The following is a 20,796-nucleotide window of genomic DNA, read 5'->3' as shown; positions in this document are numbered from 1 at the left end:
TTACAGTTACTCATGAAAGAAAACTATATAAATAATGTGAGCAGGCTGTGACCCACTAAAACTTCCCTTAAAAACAAGTGACTGACTGGATTTGGCCCACAGACCATAATTTGTTGACCTAGATGATGGTGAAGAAAATTCCCAGGGTACCAGCTCTATGCAGATGCAGAAGACAGGGGATCAGATTGGAGCAGGTCAGAAGGTGACCATCTGCAAGTCAGGAAAAAAGCTTGCACCAGAAACTGAATTGGCTGCCATCTTGGTCTTGGATTTCCCAGCCTCCAGAATTATGAGAAAGAAATTACTCAAGCTCCCCAGTCTGTGGTATTTTGTTATGGCAGCCCCAGTAGACCAATACCACATCAACTTGAACTTTTATACTGGGTTACATTAAAATCTATCCATCTGTTTTACACTTTGAATGGATCTTTTATTCATGCATGATTTTTTATCCAATAGTCATGTATAGATGTGAGAGTTGGATCATAAAGAAGGTTGAACACCAAAGAATTGATGCTTTGAACTGTGGATTGCAGAAGACTCTTGAGAGTCCCTTGGACTCCTAGGAGATCAAACCAGTCAATCCAAAAGGAAATCAATCCTGAATATTCATTGGAAGGACTGATGCTGAAGCTAAAGCTCCAATACTTTGGCCACCTGGTGGGAAAAACTGACTCATTGGAAAAGACCCTGGTGCTGGGAAAGATTGAGGGCAAGAGGAGAGAGGGGCAACAGAGGATAAGAGGGTTGGATGGCATCACTGCCTCAATGGACATGAGTTTGAGCAAACTCAGCCATGAAGGACAGGGAAGCCTGGTGTGCTGCAGTCCATGGAGTTGCAGAGTCAGACACAACTGAGTGACTGAACTGGGTAGTGTTTTCAGACTAGTAACCTGATTTTTTAAATGTGGACACATTTCATTACATTAAAAAGTCACATTTATTAGTGTCACTACAGATCCTAGACAAGTCTTTAAGTGTTGGAAAACATGTATCATATGTCAGATATAGGGTTTCCAAAATTCTAATTTTTATGACAGCTTGAATTTTGTCATTAGCAATGAACAACGTTTTTTGTTTTTCTTGCGTGCCAGATAACCGTAGTGTGTCACTCTTCCTCCAAGTAAAAATGGTGTTCTGTAAAAACAGATGGTCAGTTCACCTCACTACTCAAAGTATGTAAATGCTTTTTTCCCCAAGACATCGTCATACTTGGCCATGTTGCTAAGTGGAAAAGACAAGTACACAAGAGTTGACCCACAGTAAAAGCAATAAAAGCAGTAAGTTCCTTACCGCTTCATCAGGAACATGCTTAAGTGAAGTAGGTTTTTTATTTCCTGTGAGTGTGAGCCAGTGATGAGACCCTGACCTCTGGCAGCACTTGTTGCTGTTGTGTGATTCATGCCAAGGCATCAACAGTTTTCCCCACCAGTGTTTCTGTGCCATCAATATAAACGGAACATACACAGAAAAGGCCACATGATGCCTTAGTATTAATACTATTATGAAAATAGTTTTGACCTCATGGATCCCTGAATGGAGTCCACAGACCGTACTTCGAGAACTGCTGTTTTAAATAATCGATGGGAAGCTTGCGGTGGATTAATGTACAGAGCAGACAGAAAAACCAACCACATTGAAACAAGACAGTTACTGATTTCAGTAAAAATAAAAAGCTGTATAGGATAGATTAGTAACCCGAGTATTTACATAGTTGTAATAGTTAATTCTCATAGTGATGATGTAATTTTATTGGGAGGATGAGGGCCTGGGAATGCTTATGTGTGTTTGGTTGGGGGAAGGGAGCATGTGTGGCAAGAAGAGTTAATTCGCTCCTTCTATAGTGAAAAGTTTGTGAATGATGCCTAAAACTGAAAAATCAAGAAGTAATCCAGCAGATTGTATGGAACTGTGAAAGTAAATACCAAAATAATCTACTGAGAGGTGACAGTGGTTACCCCTGGGGAGGGGCAGAGGACTGCTGTTCTTCTTAACAAGCCTTTAAAACCACTTCACTGTTTGAACTGTGGCCACTTTAATTTTTTTATTTTTATTTTGAAAAATTTCAAATATACATGAAAGTGCAGAAAATAACACAATAAATCCACCATCCCTATCTCCTAGATTTAACAACTGTCAACATTTATTTTCTTTGTTAAAGCGTTTTAAAGCAAACCATGGACATCACGTCATTTCACTCATACATATTTTCATATGTGGCTCTAAAAAATTTGGACATTTCCTTACATAACCACAATGCCATTGGCACACCTAACAGTTAATATTAGTGTCTCGGTGTCATTTAAAACCCAGTTCATAATTGCTTTTCCCAGATCGTTTCCAATTGATTCATCCACAGGGGAATCAAAACAAGTTACCTACATAACATTTGAGTTTTGTGACTTTGAATATCTGAAAATAAGTTCCTTTTTAAGGGTTAAGAAGCAAACATTATCTGAAATATGAAGAAAGAAATGTGAAGACAGTAGGCCAGCAATCATATTTCGGTGGAGGTGGGAACTTGCACGGGGGAAAAAATGAATGGAAAAAGACCAGAAGGAGATAAAATAGAATGCCAGTAGTGGTTGTATTTGGGTAGCAAGGCTATGAGTAATTTTTTCTACTTTTTTATATTTTCTAGTGTTTTTTGAAAACATGTATGACTTCCATATTTTTATAAATGTTTATTTTTGCAAAAGTTTAACTAAACAGAAAAATAAAAGCTTGAAAGTTATAGGAAAACTAACTTGAGTCAACAGAAAAGAACTTTGAATCTGAACTAAGCCTGCCAGGGTCAGACCCAAAAAAATAAAAAGCTGCCTGATCTAATGAGCTTCTAAAATATGAAGGTCATAAAAGAAGCACTCAGAAGAGGCAGACTCTGAAAACTTGGTTAGTCTGTAGGTCTTCTGTCAGAGGCAGTGTCTGGTGACCAAGCCTTCTGGCACGGGGGGCTGGAGAGCAGGTGTGAAGGAGGCACAGGGTCCAGGAAGGGATGCTGGGCCTCTGGCAAACCCAGTCAAAGAGGAAGTGTGAGGCTTTGGACCTGGGACAGTTGTGGAGCGAGACCCACTAACCATACTCCTTATGCTGTAGTCAAACAGCCTACCCAGAACGAGAGGCCACATGGTGGGTTGACCTGGTCAGTTAGTCCTGGGGTGTAGTGACAATAAGTGTCTTCCTGCTCACAGTCAAGATACATGAGAGTTCAGATCCCAGACTCGTGTCCAGGAGCTAGTGCTTGTTCAAGACACTGGCAGAGGAGAGCCTGAGTTGGTGGGGTTGTTGTTCAGTTGCTCAGTCATGTCCAGCTCTTTGAGACCCCATGGACTGAAGCACGCCAGTCTTCCCTGTCCTTCACCACCTCCCAGAGCTTGCCCAAACTCATGAGTTGGTAGGGAGGGGTGGGAAAATAGATGGGGTGGTTCAGGGGGCCAGAGAGAACTTCCCAGGTGGTGCTAGTAGTAAAGAACCTGCTTGCCAGTGCAGGAGACATAAGAGACATGGATTCAATCCCTGGGTCGGGAAGATCCCCTAGAGGAGGGTATGGCCACCCACTCCAGTATTCTTGCCTGGAGAATCCCATGGACTGAGGAGTCTGGTGGGCTTATGGTCCATAGCGTCTCAAAAGAGTCAGACATGACTGAAGCATCTTAGTACAGGGGGTCAGAGAAGGCCGGTAAGGAGGAAAGCAGCATGCATCAAGAACCCAGTAAGCCTGAGACTCGGTTAGTACACAGTGGTGGTTTCTCATAGTGCAAGGACTTGGACCTCGAAGGAGCCGGGGCAGGACCAGCAGCATCAGGCATGGCTGCCAATCTCCCCTGGAGCTGAAGTGGAGAAAGGTTTTGTTTTTTTCCCTTATCTACTGGAATGCCTTACTTTGTAGAGCTGTAGAAAGCCTATTCCAACTGTTTTTAAACACCCAGTAGATTTTTTTTAAGTATCTACTAGGAAAACTTGGTGTCATATATGTTAGTACTTTCCTTAAGCCAGGGTGCAGGTTTTTAGAATGGAAAAACTCTGAAAGATCTGGTTTTTGGCGTGTTTCTCACATGTTGGTGGTAAGAGTGTTATCCTCTGATCTAGATAACTATGATTATATGTTTTCCTAAGGGAAACACACCCAGCTGAACCTTGTGCTTTGGAAGTCCAGCTCTGGACCCGTGAAATCCACTCTGACCATGTCAGCTCAGTGACTCATATCTGGTCACCTCCAGTACATCTGTCTCACTGGGCACCAAGCTCCTACAAAACAGAGCCCATGTCCATGGGCCCTGGCTCATCAGAGGCATCTCAATTTGAAGTCACCTTTGGGAAAAAAACACCAATGTTACACTTTAAAGAAGGTCACAGACAATGAATCTAACTCAATACCTAAGTCCTAAAACCTGGGAACCCTAAAATGTCAGGTCAGAGGTCAGAATAATAAAGGAAGAGTCTCACGGTTACAGTAGCAATCCACAGCCTGTGTCTCCCACAGCGTACCTGGCCTGTGCTGTCTGGCTCAGTCAGAATGCAAGCATGTACTCCGGGGGGCCCAATTCAGCCCCAGTCCATGGTGCACCCCTTTCAGCCACTTATGTAGCCCCCAGCTGAGGGGTCATTGTTGACTCTGGTCGTCCTCTGACCCCTCACCTCCAGGCCAGCAGTGAGTCACCTTAGCTTTGTCTCCAACACCTGCAGATTCTGTCCTCTTCCTCACCACTTCCAGCGCTGACTGCTGCCTCCGAGCTGCCACCCCCCCAACCTGGACTCCAGGGACCTCCCAACTGTCCCCCGAGCTTCAGCTCCTGCCCCACTTCATCTTCTACTTACACAGCGGTCCAAGGGAGTCTTCTAAATCAGAAATCAGGTCTCGTCTCTGTCCTTTTTAATGACCCTTCAGTCTCTCATTCGGAATAAAATCTAAGAAACCTTTAAATTGGGATTTTTTTTTTTTCCTATTCCTTTTTTTCCTCTGTCTTCTCTGCTAGAAATGCATGGATTCCAGAGAGTTCTTGGGACTCAAGTCTCTTCTCGTTCCTGGACCATCTGTACTCACATGGGAAGAATGGCTTTTAGGGTGTGACCGAGCTCTCTGCTGTGTGGCAGCTCCCTAGCCCACCTTCCAGGACCTGACCTCAGCGGGGGTCAGCCCTTCTCACCCGCCACCTTAGAACACCCTGCAGGTCACTGGCCACTCCTCGTGGCTCTGGGGAAATGTTTCCAGTCCCCACCTAACACCTCTTTCTGAACAGCAGACATTGTAGGGGAACTGGGATATGCCAGTTTAGGCTACCTTTTTTCAGCTGGACCTTCAGTGCTGCTTAGAGGAATCCTTTTATTTGTTGCTTACGTATTTGTTTCAAGCCTTTATTCTCGGACATCCTGGCGGTCCAGTGGTTAAGATGGCGCTCCCAGCTCAGGGGCATGGGTTCTATCGCTGGTTGGGGCGGATCTCACATGCAGCATGTGATGGCAAAAAACCCCCCAAAACCCCAAAAAACGAATAACTTTGGAGTCAATAATAAAGGTAAATAAGTGAAGTGGTATTAAAAAAAACTTTATTCTTGGTTCTGGCTTACAACTTTGTTTCCACTCTTCTGTACTTCGAGACCAACCATTCCCCCAGGTGACTTTCAGTTTTCCTTCTGGGAAACCAGAGAGACCAGCCAGCTGGGTCTGCTGAAGTTCCTCCCTTCAGAGAGTCATCCTTCCCCTCTTGTGATGCAGAAAAAAACACATTCCTGTTCCAACCAGAGGGTAAGCCCTCCATCCTCCAGATCTGAAATGGCATCAGCATCCCTCTGAACCACTCAGATCCTCAGTCTCTAGCCCACCTCACCCCTACCACATCCCAGCAGTTCTAAGTGATAACAGCTCTACCTTTGCCAAGCGTCTCTCATCAGTCCTTCCTTTCCTGTCGCCACAGTCACTGTCCCTGCCCAAGCCCTCACCATCTTCCCTGGTTGACAGAGACTGTTCATGGCCTCCTCATTCCATTTCCCCAGTGGTGTTAGGTGACTTTTAGAAGCTGAATCTGGTCCCATTACACTACTAAATATCCTCTTAACAGTGGGACAATGGGTTATGATTATCCACAAAAGTCCGTAATCTCCAGAGCATGACCAGCGAAGACCTCCACCAACCCCTCCTCGCATTGCGTGGCCATCCTTCAGCCCCTCAACCTCTGCTGACTGGTTCATTTGGCCTCATACAGAATTGTTCCACTACTACTGAGACTTTGCATATGCTTTTTCCACTTCCTAGAGTGTCCTTCTCCTCATCCCTACTAACACGAATCCTACTTATCCTGTGAGACTCAGCTAAAATGCCACTTCTTCCATGAAAGTGTTATTATTCGCTCATTCATTCATTTAGTAAATACTCATTGAAGATTTGCTGTGTTGAGACACTATACAAGGTGTTGATGATACAGGAATTAAATATGCACCAAAATAGAAACAGTAGTTAATTCCCAATGGTGGATTCATAGGAGATTTTTTTTTTTCTTCTCCTTTTCCCACATATATTTTTTAAAACGTTTTCTGCAGTGAATTGATACTTTCATTGTAATAAAAGTAAGATTTTGAGAGGTTTTTTTTTTTTAAGGGGGGGGGGTGGAGAGATATTGGAGTATGTTTGTAGGCTGCATAGGGAGGTGAATCGGCAATGTTGCTGATGAGGAAAGAAGGAACAATGCTTGGAACCAGGTCATAAAGGAAAGGGCTTCCCTGGTGGCTCAAACCTACAGTGCAGGAGACCCAGCTTCGATCCCTGGGTCGAGAAGATCCCCTGGAGAAGGAAATGGCGACTCACTCCAGTATTCTTGCCTGGAGAATTCCATGGACAGAGGAGCCTGATGAAGGAAGTGGAAATTTCAGGACCTAAACTCCGGAGGGAAGATTAGCTCCCACTAGGAGGATGAGGACCACAGACTTCCTCAGCGCAGAGAAGGTGCAGCATGGGGTCTCTGCTGAAATCTGGAAAGGAGGCAGGCTGGCCTCTCTGAGAATGTGCTTAGATGGGAAGACCCCCGCCCTCCCTGTCAGAACCCATTTTCCCATCTTGCTGCCCCTACAGCACCTGTCAGTGCCATGTGTATACAGATCTATCATCCAACTGGACCTTAACATCATTCTTAATTTTTTTCAATCTCTTCTCCTCATACACAGCACAGGGTCAAAAGCCCAAAAATGCTTAAAAATTGCTTCATAAAGTGAATTGCATATCCATTTTCCAGGGCTTCCCTGGTGGCTCAGTGGTAAAGAATTCACCTGCCAAGCAGGAGACATGACTTTGAACCCTGGGTAAGGAAGGTCCCCTGGAGGAGGAAATGGCAACCCAGTCCAGTATTCTTGTCTGGAAAATTCCATGGATAGAGGAGCCTGGAGGGCTACAGTCGATGGGGTCACAAAGAGTCGGACACTAGTTAGCGACTAAAACAACAACATACCCATTTACACAGTTCTGTTCAGCCTGTTTTATTAGAATGGTGTTTCCTTGGTAAGGCGTTTTTATCGCAGCAGCCTTCTCAGCACCCTGAGCCGTATCCTGGGGTTGAGGCGGGTCTGACACAGCTGCCCGAGTGTCTTCCCCCCACTGCCTTCCCTGCCCACCCTGCTGCTAACACACCAGCTGCCACCCGTGGAAATGCTATAGAAGTTGAAAAATAAAACTATGATCCTCCCGGGTCATCTTGTGTCTGCAGCAAGCCCACAGAGCCAAGCGCAGGACTGTGTGACTGGGGGCTGCAGGTCATGGTAAAGAAACAGTGCTGGGTTTATGTCTCCTCCTAGGACACTGCAGGGGAAATCTTGCCTAATCAACTCCCAGTGAGAGACCATAGCTCTCAAGGCTGATTCTGAAAATAATAGAAAAGTTCCCAGAATATTCATTTTTAGTCCTTAGCAGAGCAGGGCAAAGTCGCTTTATTTCAGACCTATAGAGAGAGCCTGGGACCAGAGGAGCCTTTGGAAGAACTCTGTTGTGTTCTTTGTGTCCTGGTTTGCTAACAAAGATACCAGGCAATCAGAGGCTGACCTAAGGTCATTTCAAGGTAACAGCAGACCTGAGCACAGATTTTGCTGTGAATCCTTGAGTTTAAAGTAAAAATTCAAAATAAAGTATTTTCAAGACATAACAAAACAAGACATGTATCATTTATAGGATTGTCGCCGCTGTTGTTTAGTCACTAAGTTGTGTCCGACTCTTTTGCAAACAAAAAAAATATTTTTTTTAATCAGCCTTTCCTGCATTTTGAGGTTACTAATCATGAAGTTGATTTAAATGTAAGGACTTGGGCTCTGAGGTTAATAAACAACGTGTTACTGTGCTGCATGCCTTTAAAAGAAGGATGGGCCTCGTTTTTGGAGAAATGACTTCGTTTGGTCTTTTTGGAAGGCTGGGACTGAATTAGCCTCACTGGCTTTAGAAATCTGTGATTCTGTTTTTCCTGGGTCTTTCTGAACCCAATCTTTAGAAGCCTCCTCCATGGCTCTCCGGTGCTTTCCTCCCATTCGTCCCCCTCCCCCACCTGCAGCTTCCTTCCCACAGCCCCCAGGCCTCCCAGCCAGTCTACCACCTCCAAAGATTCCTCCTGCCCCCACCCCCCTCGAAACTGTCTGCAGTAAAGGGAACACTTTTCAAAGACTTCCCTGGCTTCCCTGGTGTTTCAGATGGTAAAGAATCTGCCTGCAGTACTGGAAACCCGGGTTCAATCCCTGGGTCAGGACTATCTCCTGGAGAAGGGAGACTGGAGAAGACTCCTCCAGTAGTCTTGCCTGAAGAATCCCATGGACAGAGGAGCCTGGTGGGTTCCTTGACATTGCAAAGAGTCAGACGTGACTGGGTGACTTAACACTTTCCAAAGACTGCCCAATTGGGGTCCCTCATCCTCTGTCACAGGAATGGAATTCTCGTCTTTTGACCATATCCTGCCTTCAGACTCTCGTGCCATTTCTAAGGTTTACAAGGCAGACACTTGAGGGCGTTTCCTTATTTCCTTCATCTTTGGCTTTGAAGTTTAGACCTTCAGGTCAAGATGCTGGAGGGGAGTAAAATTTGCCATCCCAGGATATCTCTTGGGCTTCCCCTCATAGCTCAGTTGATAAAGAATCCGCCTGCAATGCAGGAGACCCCTATTCGATTCCTGGGTTGGGAAGATCCCCTGGAGAAGGGATAGGCTATCCACTCCAGTATTCTTGGGCTTCCTTTGTGGCTCAGCTGGTTAAGAATCTGCCTGCAGTGCGGGAGACCTGGGCTCAATCCCTGGGTTGGGAAGATCCCTTGGAGAAGGGAATTGCTACCCACGCCAGTATTCTGGCCTGGAGAATTCCATGGACTCTATAGTCCATGAGGTTGCAAAGAGTCGGACACGACTGAGCGACTTTCACTTTCACTTTCAGGATATCTCTTGGGCATGTGGATTGTTTCAAGCTGAAAACAATCAGGACCCAAAAGACTCAGGAAGAAACTCTGACTTTACCTTCACTGTCTAAAGATGTAGATAGAGGACCTGCTTCTAAAAGGGAGAGAGCTATCATCACAGATAACTCTAGGATGGACTAGGTATGGTAGACAGGAGGAACCTTTCAAAATCTGTTGGTTTTTTTTTTTTTTTTAAATTCCTGTGTGTGTCCCATTGTCTCTGCCTGGTCCATACATTGTAAACATTTGTTTACCAAGTATTTGCTTTTCTACCTTCATGTGAATTTCCTTCCTCCCCTTCTAAGTCCTGAATCACTAGCTCAGCATCCTCTTTTGTCATTAGTTGAAGATGGTATTTAAAGTGAAGCTTTCAGCCATTTTAGTGAGTTACTCAGCTTTCCTGAGTCTTTCCCATGTTTTATTTGATTTTCTCCTGTTAATCTGTCTCATGACAATTTAATTCTTAGACGAGAAAAACCTGGAAGGGTAGAAAAAAATTTCTTCCTCCCCAACAATAGGAGTAGGCCTGATTATAGTCTGAGGGACAACAAACTAGGCTGGTGGCAAGTGGCCTCAAACTGTAAAAGAGAACACAATTGACTCCATATAAATTAATCTTCCAGAAAATTCTTGTACATACACTGCTTTATAAACTAAAACTAGCAAACACATGGCCCTCTGGTACCCGTGCTCCCTCCTAAGCTTCCAAAAACCGGGTTTGCCTCTTGATGGGTGTTGAGCCAAAAGACACCACCAACCAAAGAGTGGGAGAAGGAAGGATTTATTACTTGCAGCAAGTAGGAATAACATGGGGGATCTTTCCCAAAGCGGTGTCTCCCCAGAAAGCAAAATTGGGGAAGTTTTAAGCTAGGATGCATGCAGACTCCTAAAGGGGCTTCAGCCAAGGAGGGTTCAGCATAGAATTGGGGCAAAAGTTGACAGAGGCCGCATGATAGTTGATTGAAGTCACAGGCATCAGAAAAGGTCAACATCATCATTCATAGGTCCCAGTTAATCTGGTAGTTGAGCGTTATAAGGGTGGTTGAATTTTTGCAAAACAGCTTCGGGCTAATCTTTACCATTGGAACAGAACTAGGAGTCTTTACAACTGATTTATTATCTCCAATCTGGTTAAGTTAGCTCCCTGGCCTGGTAATAGCTGTTTGTTTTTACCTTCTTTCATTCTCTTAAAAGCAACTACTGAGACCCATTCTTCTGCAAGAGCAAGCATTTTGGCCAGGCTCAGATCATCGAATGGCTTAGGCCTGAAGTTGTTTCTCTTATTTAAGAAAGTCGTGTGTGGCTCACTACCTCCAGGGACCCCTTCCCAATCTACTTACACTGCACCCCTGACACTGAGATATTTCACTCTTCTTTCTTGAGGGGCACAGAGCCAAAGGTCATTCTTCTGTAACTACTTCCTGCTGAACACGGGCATTGCAGTCTCTGTAGTTACAGTGAAGCTCTCTCTGCTAGAGCTAGAGAAGTTTGGGGGTCCACAGAGTAGTGGCTGAATGTGCATAGCATTATTCTAGCAGGTATAGGGAGGCACAGCAGGAGAAGCAGTTAACAGCAACTTTGCAACTTCACTGGCAGAGTCTTGAGCCAAGAGCCCCCTGACCCAAACCATTTTCTCTAAACTGGGAAGAGGATCCTTCAGAGGAGATTTAATTTTTTTTCATATGCATCATGAGGTGACTCACATTAGAAATTCATCAGGTATAAAAACCAGCATTCAGTATGTCTTATAAGTTCCTCCTTGAACAGCTGTTAAAATATCAAGGGCCATGCAGTTCTAGAGGATGACTGTTTGTATCATAGAAACTTCCGAGTTCAGCAGATTGACAGCCTGATTACTATCGTTGTAAGTATCGTTCTTCCTGAGTAAATTTCACAAAGCCCTGTGTGTGAATGATGCTGTCCTCTAGTTTTTTTATTTTTTAATGCATTTTTTTCCTTAATAGTAAAAGCAGATATACATTCAGTAGGCCACTAAACAGGCCACTTCGGTCACTATAAACTTTAAAGTAAATCATGTATTAGCTGGAATGGCTTCCCAATACCTAACTCAGTTCGTGAAAATTTATTTTATCACTTTTCCTTTTGATTGCAAATCTCTTGGTAGGTCAGATTTGTCCCTCAATGATTGCTGCCTGGCATCCATCATGTCCCTTGGTGCCAGGCCTCCTTTTTGTTTATAAATAGTGGCCTAGTTGTCCCTCTTGGGGGACAACTCATCAGATACAGTGAACAAGCTCAGAGGTATGTTAATACGGAAATATTTTATAAGCTATATGTTGTATCAGTTATACTGAATTGTCACACAGACATCATACATGTGCTTTTAGCAGTAGACGTAAAGCAAGCAATGATATTTGTTGTTATATGTCACACAGTAGTTATACTCTGTGACGGTTTCACTGGATAATTTCCTTTAGTTTTGTTGTGCATGCACTAGTTAAGAGTACTTGATAAGGCTGCTGGGAATCTAGAGTCTTCCATCTTTAGAGGAATCAGGTAGAGACAAAAGATTAATGTCTCAATCCTACCCTCAAAGGTATAATTTACCAAGTTGGTGTAGGTTATAATTAGCTTAAAGGGAAAGGTATCCTTATATCTGGAAAACAGATTAAAAGCCAATGATATTTCTTTGGGAAAGATCCCCAATGATCTCCTTACTTGCCACAAGTAATAACTCCTTCCTTCTCCTGCTCTTTGGCTTGGTTGCATCTTTTGGCTCAACATCCACACAGAGGCAAACCCAGCTTTTGGGTAACAGGCGCAGCTGGGCCACGGCACGAGAGGACACAGCTAGGTCTAAATGGGAGTGTGTTGCTGACAGTGTCTTGTCAGCATCTTGTCACTTACTCTTTGATCCTACCATGGTCTTCTCTGTTCTTCTTTAAGAAGGGACCTGTGCCTCGCTCTGACACCACTGGCCTGGCTAGGAGTGGGCCCAGCAGAGGAGACCCCTGCTTGCTCCTCACGAGCCACCCCCCTCACTGCCTCTGCCCTCTGCAGTCGCCAGCACCTCCCCATCACAGACATATCGCCATTGGCCTCTCCTCACTGTCTTCGAGCACTGCCTCTTTCTGCCCAGTTTCTTTTTGGATACGTTTCTCTTGGTACCTTTGACTTTTTTCACCTCTGGGCCTTCCCTACCCCAGGGGAGTTGCCTCATGTTCACAGTAAGAAGAGGCAGAAATCCATGTACCCCCTACCCCTGATCATCACAGCAGCCTGGTTTTGTTCCAATCAGGAAAATGTTTCTTCCTATTACGTTTTGTTTGTTTTTAATGAATTATAGTTGATTTACAATGTTGTGTTATTTTCTGGTGTGTAGCAAAGTGGTTCAGCTATATATATATATATATATATATATATATATATATATAGACTGAACTGAACTGAAGTTTTTCATCATAGGTTATTACAAAATATTGAATATAGTTCCCTTGCTATACAGTGGGACCTTGTTATTTATCTATTTTATATACAGTAGTGTGTATCTGCTAATCCTAAACTCGCATCCCTCCCCTGCTTTCCCCTTTGGTAACCACAGATTTGTTTTCTGTGTTTGTGAGTCTGTTTTGTAAAGAAGTTAATTTTTCTGATATATTTTTTGAACCAAATAGTTTATATACAGAAGCCCAAAGCTGTAGTGGAAGTGATTTTGTATCTAATTACTTAAAATTACAAATTAACCCCATTAGCAGTTTTTTGAACCAAATATTTCTTAATGAGACACTGACTTTTTTTAGAAGATTAAAATTTTAAATACATTTGAATGGAAATTAATAGTTTTCAAATGATATGGTTTCCTCACGACTTTGTCTCTATTAAATAGAAAGTTGATATTTTATTTTCTTTACTTCACTGTCTGTCTCTTTTGTGACCTTCAGCAAGATATAATGAAAAATAACACTTGATTTTGAGTCTTTAGCACAGATCTGATCCTGACCGCCACTTAGGAGTTAGCATGACTTTTCACAAATCCCCAACCTCTTCTCTCAATGTAAAATGGGCCAAATAACATACTCCCAGGTGTGCTGGACTTCCTAGGTGGCAAGGAACCTGCCTGCCAGTGCAAGAGATATAAGAAATGCAGGTTAGATGCCTGAGTCAGCAAGATCCCCTGGAGGAGGGCATGGCAACCCACTCCAGTATTCTTGCCTGGAGAATCCCATGGACAGAGAAGCCTGGTGGGATATAGTCCATGGAGTCACAGAGAGTCAGCCATGACTGCAGGGATTTAGCATGCACGCACATCCAGGTGTGTTAGAGAGATTTGAGAGGGTCGGAGGTGTGAGAGCTCTGCCACCGAGCAGAGCCAGGTGGTCTGTGGTGTCAAGCCACTTCCTGTCCTACCTGGTACCAGAAAGCAGGTCTTGAGGTAGACAATATTTTCTCCTTTCTAACTAGGTTTTTTTTTCCCCAGCCGGATACCTTCAGTGGATATTGGCATGCTGTTTAACCCAACATCCTAAATACCAGTGTCCTAGAGTGTATGCGGGAAGCTTGCCGCCTGCAGAAAGAGAGTGACCCAAATCCTGTGATGAAATGAATGGCAGAGGAAGGCCATGATTCTTCTCTGAAGGGTTCTGTTTACGAAGCTCCTCGTGGCTTTTTTGCTTTTTCCATGAAAAACTCTTTGTCCTTTTGTCTTCTGCCACTGGCCCTAGTTACAAACGGGGCGTTGATGTGAGTCCAGTTTCCAAATTGGAAATTAATGAGGTGTCCCATCCAGAGAGGCCTTCCTCCTGTTCTGTAAGGCACGCTGGCCCCGGGAACCGACACCCCCGCCCCAGCCAGGTCTCTGCTTTCCTGTTGACCTTCACTGGGTGAGGGGGTCGTGGGCATCCTTGCCACTCCACCACAGTGTGGTTTCTTGGCCTGAGAGTTTTTTAAGTCCGTGTGTCAGGTGTGACTTTCAGAATCAATGGGTTGTTTTTAAACTGCCTGAGTGTCTCTGGGCCAGGAAGTTCTTACTGGCCCTTCAGAGCTCCTACTTCAGCCGTTCGTATATTCAAAAAGAGGGTGCAGATTTTCTGGAATGGAGGCATTAAGGGAGGGGAGGCCCAAGTAAGGTGACAGAGTTGTGGGAAGCTTCTCATCAGTGCCGAGTCCCAGGTTTGCTGGTGTTTGTGTTGTCATTGACAGATAAGGAGACAAACCGAAGGGGCAGTGGGGCCAGCGAGGAGGAAGAGGCAGCTCAGACTGAACAGTGCCACCCTATGAATGGCTGGCAAGTTTTGATCAGGAGTGGGGGATTTCAGGTATTGCCAAGTTACAGTGAATATGTTTTAAGAACTCCCCGGGATTCAAAGTGGCCCCTGGTCAGGGCCCAGCACTACAGAAGAGGGTTCAGAGGGAGCCACTGAGCTGTTTAGACCCAGGATACATGGACGTCAGGGTGGCAGAGTATCTAGGAACCTTGTGAAACTTACCTCAAAAGTTTGTCCATAATACTTCAAGGGAGAAGGCCTGGAGCTGTCACTAGCTTTTTAAAGTAGTTCTTGACTCACCAGTTTATGTGAAAATAGATGCCCAGTCAGGGTGATCCAAGTCTCTCCACCCTGTGTGCAGTGGTGACCCTGGATATATATGTAAGGCTTTCCTGTGTCTTCTAGGAAAAGGGGACAAAGACCCCAAGAGGCCAGATACCCTCTGACCTGGATGTCTGAGGGAGTGTGTGAAAAAAGAGCAGTGGAACTGAATGAAAAGGGACATTTCCCCAACAAGCTAAAGACAGACTGTCCAGCAAAATGTTGACACACCGAAGGAGGAGGATTGACTGACTGGGTTTGGAATGAGTTGTAGAAAAGGAAACAAGCTGAGTCTCCAGGGGAAATCTTTGCGACCACAAGAATGAAGAGGTCATGGCCCCGTCATCCTAGAGGAGGTTGGAGCAGCTCCATGAGTGGGAAGTTTTCAGGAAATATGGCTGTGATGGAAGGACAAGCATGGGCTGACCTTGAAAGGGGCTCTTTTGGGGACCTGCACACACAGTTTCCCCCAGGACTGCTGGACAGTTGCTGTAATTGCCCCTACAATTTCTCCTGCATTCAGTGCATGCACGCGTGCGTGCGCGCGGACACACACACACACACACACACACACACACACACACACACACACACACAGAGTCTCTGGAATTGCCTCTACAATTTCTCCTGTGTTCAGCACATACACACACACACATCTCCTGAGAGCCAAAGTCAGGACCTGCTTGCCACAGCAGAAGAGTCATCAGCACACACACACACACACACAGAGTCCCTGGGATTGCCTCTACAATTTCTCCTGCGTTCAGCACACAGACACACATCTCCTGAGAGCCAAAGTCAGGACCCGCTTGCCACAGCAGAAGAGTTATCAGCATAATATTTTCAGTTGCTTGTATTTTGAGATGAGAGTAGTTTTTGAAATAATTTAGAAAGTATATTTTGAGGGTTTCCTTTTTTTTTTTTTTTAAGAACATTAAAGTCTGATATTCCAGATCCAAGACTCTTCATAATAAGGCTGTTTGCACTAAACCAAAGAAAAATGTGAGTGGTTTTTATTGTTCACTTCCCTGTGCTTCATGGCTGCCGTTTTAAAGAGTAGTGGTTCTTCCTTCAAGGGAAGGACAGGGTGTCAGAGGGGTCTCTCTAGCTCTTCAGGTAGGAGCTGTGTGCCCTCGAATTCTCATGGTATGGACAGCTGTGGGCTGGGCCCTCCCCGCTCCCCACCGGGGTACACCTAGTAACCCTTCAGACAGGTATTTTCAGGAGGCCTTGTCTCGAGTTGTGACTGGAATGGATTAGCTGGTAAAGGGGGAAGAGGGCAGGGGGTGCTCAGTCAAAAAAAAAAAAAGCTGGTGCTCGTCCCTCCTCGTTTCCTCAGTCTCTGTAGAATGTGTACAGATGAATGGCTGCGTGAACGAAAAACCTGAAGGGAAAAAAAAAAAATTCTCCCTCACAATCCATCCGTCTCTGCAGATCCTCGCTGAATGGTTTGGCCGGACCATCATCCGCTCCTGCACCAAACTGAGCTACGAGCACGCGCAGAGCATGATTGAAAGCCCGACCAGGAGAATCCCGGAGAGGGAGCTGCCTGCCATCTCCCCCGAGCACACGTGTGACGAGGTGCACCGGGCTGTCTTGAACCTCCACGGAATCGCGAAGGAGTTACGCAAACAGCGGTTTGTGGACGGCGCACTGCGTCTGGATCAGGTCAGTTGTTTCCTGTTTTCAACACCGCCCACAGACCTGACTTCCGCCAAAGCCCAGTGTGTGCGAGATTTAGCATGGCAGGCCTGGGGCTTGTCCCTCCGTCCTTTCCTCAGTCTCTGCCCTCAGATAGTGTCCTCTGAGGCAGGCGGGAACTGCCTCCCTCACGACCCCGCAGACACCCGGGGCCTCATGACGTGAGCCCGCTGGTCCTGTGACAGAAGCCTCTTCCTTCAGCTCAACTCTGGCATTTCCTGGAGTCTGCCCACCCTCTTATTTATTTCTCTTTCCACAATCCCTCCCTGAATGAACCCCTGTATTCTTATTGTAACTTATTCGTGTCCGACTCTCTGTGACCGCATGGACTATAGCCCACCAGACTCCTCTGTTCATGGACAAGAATACTGGAAGTGGGTAGCCATTCTCTTCACCAGGGAATTTTCCTGACCCAGGGATCGAACCAGGGTCTTCAGCGTCTCCTGCTTTGCAGGTGGATTCTTAACCGCTGAGCCACCAGGGAAGCTCATTTCTTATTTGAGCTATCAGTTAGATGCTGAGAACACCAACATTAGTTTCTCCATCCCTGCCCTTCTTCCCCAGGCCCTATGCCTGCCACCCAAAACTCCTCACCTGGCGCTTGCTGTCCCTTCTGCCGGACACAGTGACCAGCACACGTGGACTGTGTTCCCTTCCACCTCGGCTCCCTGCAGGGGAGCTGTGTGTTTCATTGGTCAGCCTTCTTTACCCCCCATCCTGGCTATGCTGGTTGTACATGTTATAATTACACACTTTAACTGAATATTAGGTACACTGATCAAATAAGAGCATTTAAAAAAGCTGCCGTTCCTGTGAAAACTAAGTTAAATGGTTTACAAACACTTGATGAAGATGAATCCTCAAAAGTTGTGCTGTTTGGGTGTGATGACTATAAAAAGGAGGGGGGAAAATCATAAAATTCAAGAGGAACTTTGTACTCAGATTACATTTTAGATATCTAAGCTCTCTCTTTTAACGAAACAAAAATTATAAGTTATAGGCAATGAAGTATGCATAGTTTATCAGAAAAAAGTATGTAAAAATCCAACTAGCATACTCTTTTGTAAAAGTGAGTGTGAAGTGAAGTTGCTCAGTTGTGTCTAACTCTTTGCCATCCCATGGACTGTAGCCTACCAGGCTCCTCCGTCCATGGGATTTTCCAGGCAAGAGTACTGGAGTGGGTTGCCATTTCCTTCTCCAGAGGATCTTCCTGACCCAGGGATCAAACCCAGGTGTCCTGCATTGTAGGCAGACACTTTACCATCTGAGCCACCAGGGAAATCCTAAAAGTGAGTGGATGTGCATTTATATAAATTTGTTGTTATTGTTCAGTCACTTAGTCATGTCCAACTTTTTGTGATCCCATGGACTGCATGCAGCACGCCAGGCTTCCCTGTCCATCACCATCTCCCGGAGCTTGCTCAAATTCATGTACATTGAGTCAGTGATGCCATACAACCATCTCATCCTCCGTCATCCTCTTCTCCTGCTTTCAATCTTTCCCAGCATCAGGGCTTTTTTCCAGTGAATTGACTCTTTGAATCAGGTGGCCAAAGTATTGAAGCTTCAGTTTCAGCATCAGTCCTTCCAGTGAATATTCAGGATTGATTTCCTTTAGGATTGACTGGTTTGATCTCCTTCCTGTCCAAGGGACTCTCAAGCGTATTCTCCAGCACCACAGTTCAAAAGCATTATATAAATTAAGTTAAACAAATGTTTAGTTATGTATGATTCCCCTCTTCAGTCAGCTTCTGGAAAAGCTAACCCACTGCCACTTTAAGCACATCAAATGAGAGAGCTCCGTTACACCATTTTAGAGACCCTTCCCCATCAGATCGTTATAAAATTGGATTGAATTAAATATGTTAAATACTCTAAATACTGTAAAAAAAAAAAAAAACCCATCAGTGATCTCAACTTGCATTAGGAGGTGTCAGTGTAGAAGAATGATCACAGTTTCAGATTGCTACTGATCTGTTGGCATGTGTTAGAATGAGAATTTTATTGCTGAAAATAACTATTTTTTTCAATTATTTTTATTGGCGAATAGTTGATTTACAGTGTTGTGTTAGTTCCTGTTGTTCAGCAAAGGGAATCAGTTACACATATACATATATCCACTCTTTTAGAGTCTGTTCTCATATTGTCATTACAGAGTATTGAGTAGAATTTCTTGTGCTATACAGTAGGTCCTTATTAGTTATCTATTTCATATATAAGAGTGTGTATGTGTCAATCTCAATGAAAATAATTTGAGATACTTGTATTTCATCAGCCCTCTTAACTTGTAGATTAGAAGCTGAAGTTCTTAAAGGTTAAATGAGTTTCTTATATGCAAGCAATCCAGATAGCCAACTCTTCATTCACTTTTCTTCCATTTACACCATGCTGACTTGAGAGAGAGAAGTTTCCCTTCCAAGTGAGAAGAAAACCCTGAAGTCCTAATTAGGTTCCAGTTAATTAAGGTTTGAAAATAATGGAATTGCATCCTTGGGGCTGTTTCCTTGGTTCCAGCTCAGTGGGTAAAGAACCCACCTGCCAGTGCAGGAGACACAGGAGAGGCAGGTGTGATCCCTGGGTCGGGAAGATCCCCTGGAGGGGGAAATGGCAACCCACTCCAGTATTCTTGCTGGGACAATCCCACGGTCAGAGGGGTCTGCTGGGCTACAGTCCATAAGGTCGCAAAGAGTCGGATACAACCTGACTTATGACACACCAGAAAACAAGTATCTGAACCACAGCTTTGGAAGAATGGGTACATTGGTCTCCTGCGGCAGGTTCCTGGCAAGATCATTGATATATCAGCCAGACAACCCGTCCAGCAGTCCCTGCATTTGTTTCCCTTTGTCTGCTGCCTGTATCTGTCCTCACAGAAATCCATTTTTCCTCGGTGCCTTCGGCACAGCCTGCTGTTCGGAGTCGCTCTCTGATGCTTTGTGTGCCCCAGTTCACGGTGTCCACATTTTTGGTGGCAGGTCAAAAAAAATACCTCCTTCTACCCTCATGTAAGAGGAGACAACATCTGTGTGCTGCTGCATGCCCTTGAAGGCAGAAGAAACCTGCTAAGCCAGAAATTTCCCTTTTCCAAGACGTGAATTTACCCTGATGATCTCCAGAATGAGTGAGGTGGAGGACACCAGCATGGGGCCTGTTTGTTGAGTCGAGGGGAGACTGGTTCGGAGGTCACAGTAGCTACACAAACACAGAGCAACTTGATCACTGGGTGACTGCAGGCAACAGCTTAGTCCAGAGCTGCCTGGCCCGCATCTGAGATAGTGTGTCCCCCGAGCTGCAGGCCACCTGGGCGGGCTCCTGTCCCTGGGACCACCTGCCTACGGTCCTGTGCACTTACCCAGTGTATGCTCAAGTATTAGCAAGTTCTGTGTGAACTGTGGTGTGAAACACACTGGGAAGCACTGCCTTTGGGTCGGATTGCTGAGAGGTCCTAGCTCAGGGAAGTGACACTCCTTTGTTTCTCTGCCCCAAAGGTCAGATCAGGTGCTGAGTGCATTCTATTTGCTTTTTGGTTGGTTGAGTTGAAAAATAGAACGTGTTTTCTGCTGCAATGTTAAATCTAGAATTTAACACAGATATTTGTGTTATTTTATTTATGACAAGTGCTCAGTTGCTAAGTTGTGTCTGACTCTTTGTGACCCCATAGGCTGGAGCCCACCAGGCTCCTCTGTCCATGGAAATTTCCAGGCAAGAATACTGATATGGGTAGCCATTTCCTTCTCCAGGGGATCTTCCTGATGCAGGGATCGAACTCGCGTCTCCTCCATTGGCAGGCAGATTCTTTACCACTGAGCCACCAGGGAACACACACCACTCCTATTTCTTAATAAGTGTGCAGACTTGGTGGCCTGCTCCCTCCTAGTGTGAAAGTGACCCTGCCTGACTCCGATGTGATAGGATGACAAGGCCTCAACTCCTTTTGGAGTTGTGGCCTGAGCCATTTCTTTCAGAAAGGTCAGCAAGGGAGGATGGTGGGGTGCCAAATAGAGCCCCCAAAGAAAGACATCTTAGGGAGTACTGACTGTTTTCAGGAAACTACAGCTTTCTGGTTCTTTTCCTCCAGCCTACCCTTCCTCAGTCAGGTGAGAGTGCTTAGAGGCAACCCTGTGTGAGGGCTTCTAGA

At 45.1% G+C, this 20,796-nt stretch overlaps 1 protein-coding gene across 3 annotated transcripts in view; it reads left to right on the top strand.

The window, feature by feature from the left end:
• The window catches only part of DIS3L2 (DIS3 like 3'-5' exoribonuclease 2), a 364,857-nt gene that overhangs the window by 261,794 nt on the left and 82,267 nt on the right, over positions 1 to 20,796 (top strand). For all 3 annotated transcript variants that reach the window (XM_061148508.1, XM_061148507.1, XM_061148509.1), the window contains one exon: positions 16,392 to 16,625. In XM_061148508.1, coding sequence (XP_061004491.1) covers positions 16,392 to 16,625 — 234 coding nt within the window. The remainder of the gene's footprint in view (positions 1 to 16,391; positions 16,626 to 20,796) is intronic.

The sequence above is a fragment of the Dama dama genome, chromosome 8, assembly GCF_033118175.1.
Source record: "Dama dama isolate Ldn47 chromosome 8, ASM3311817v1, whole genome shotgun sequence".
Classification (NCBI taxonomy): domain Eukaryota; kingdom Metazoa; phylum Chordata; class Mammalia; order Artiodactyla; family Cervidae; genus Dama; species Dama dama.
This window is presented reverse-complemented; position numbering and strand designations above follow the sequence as displayed.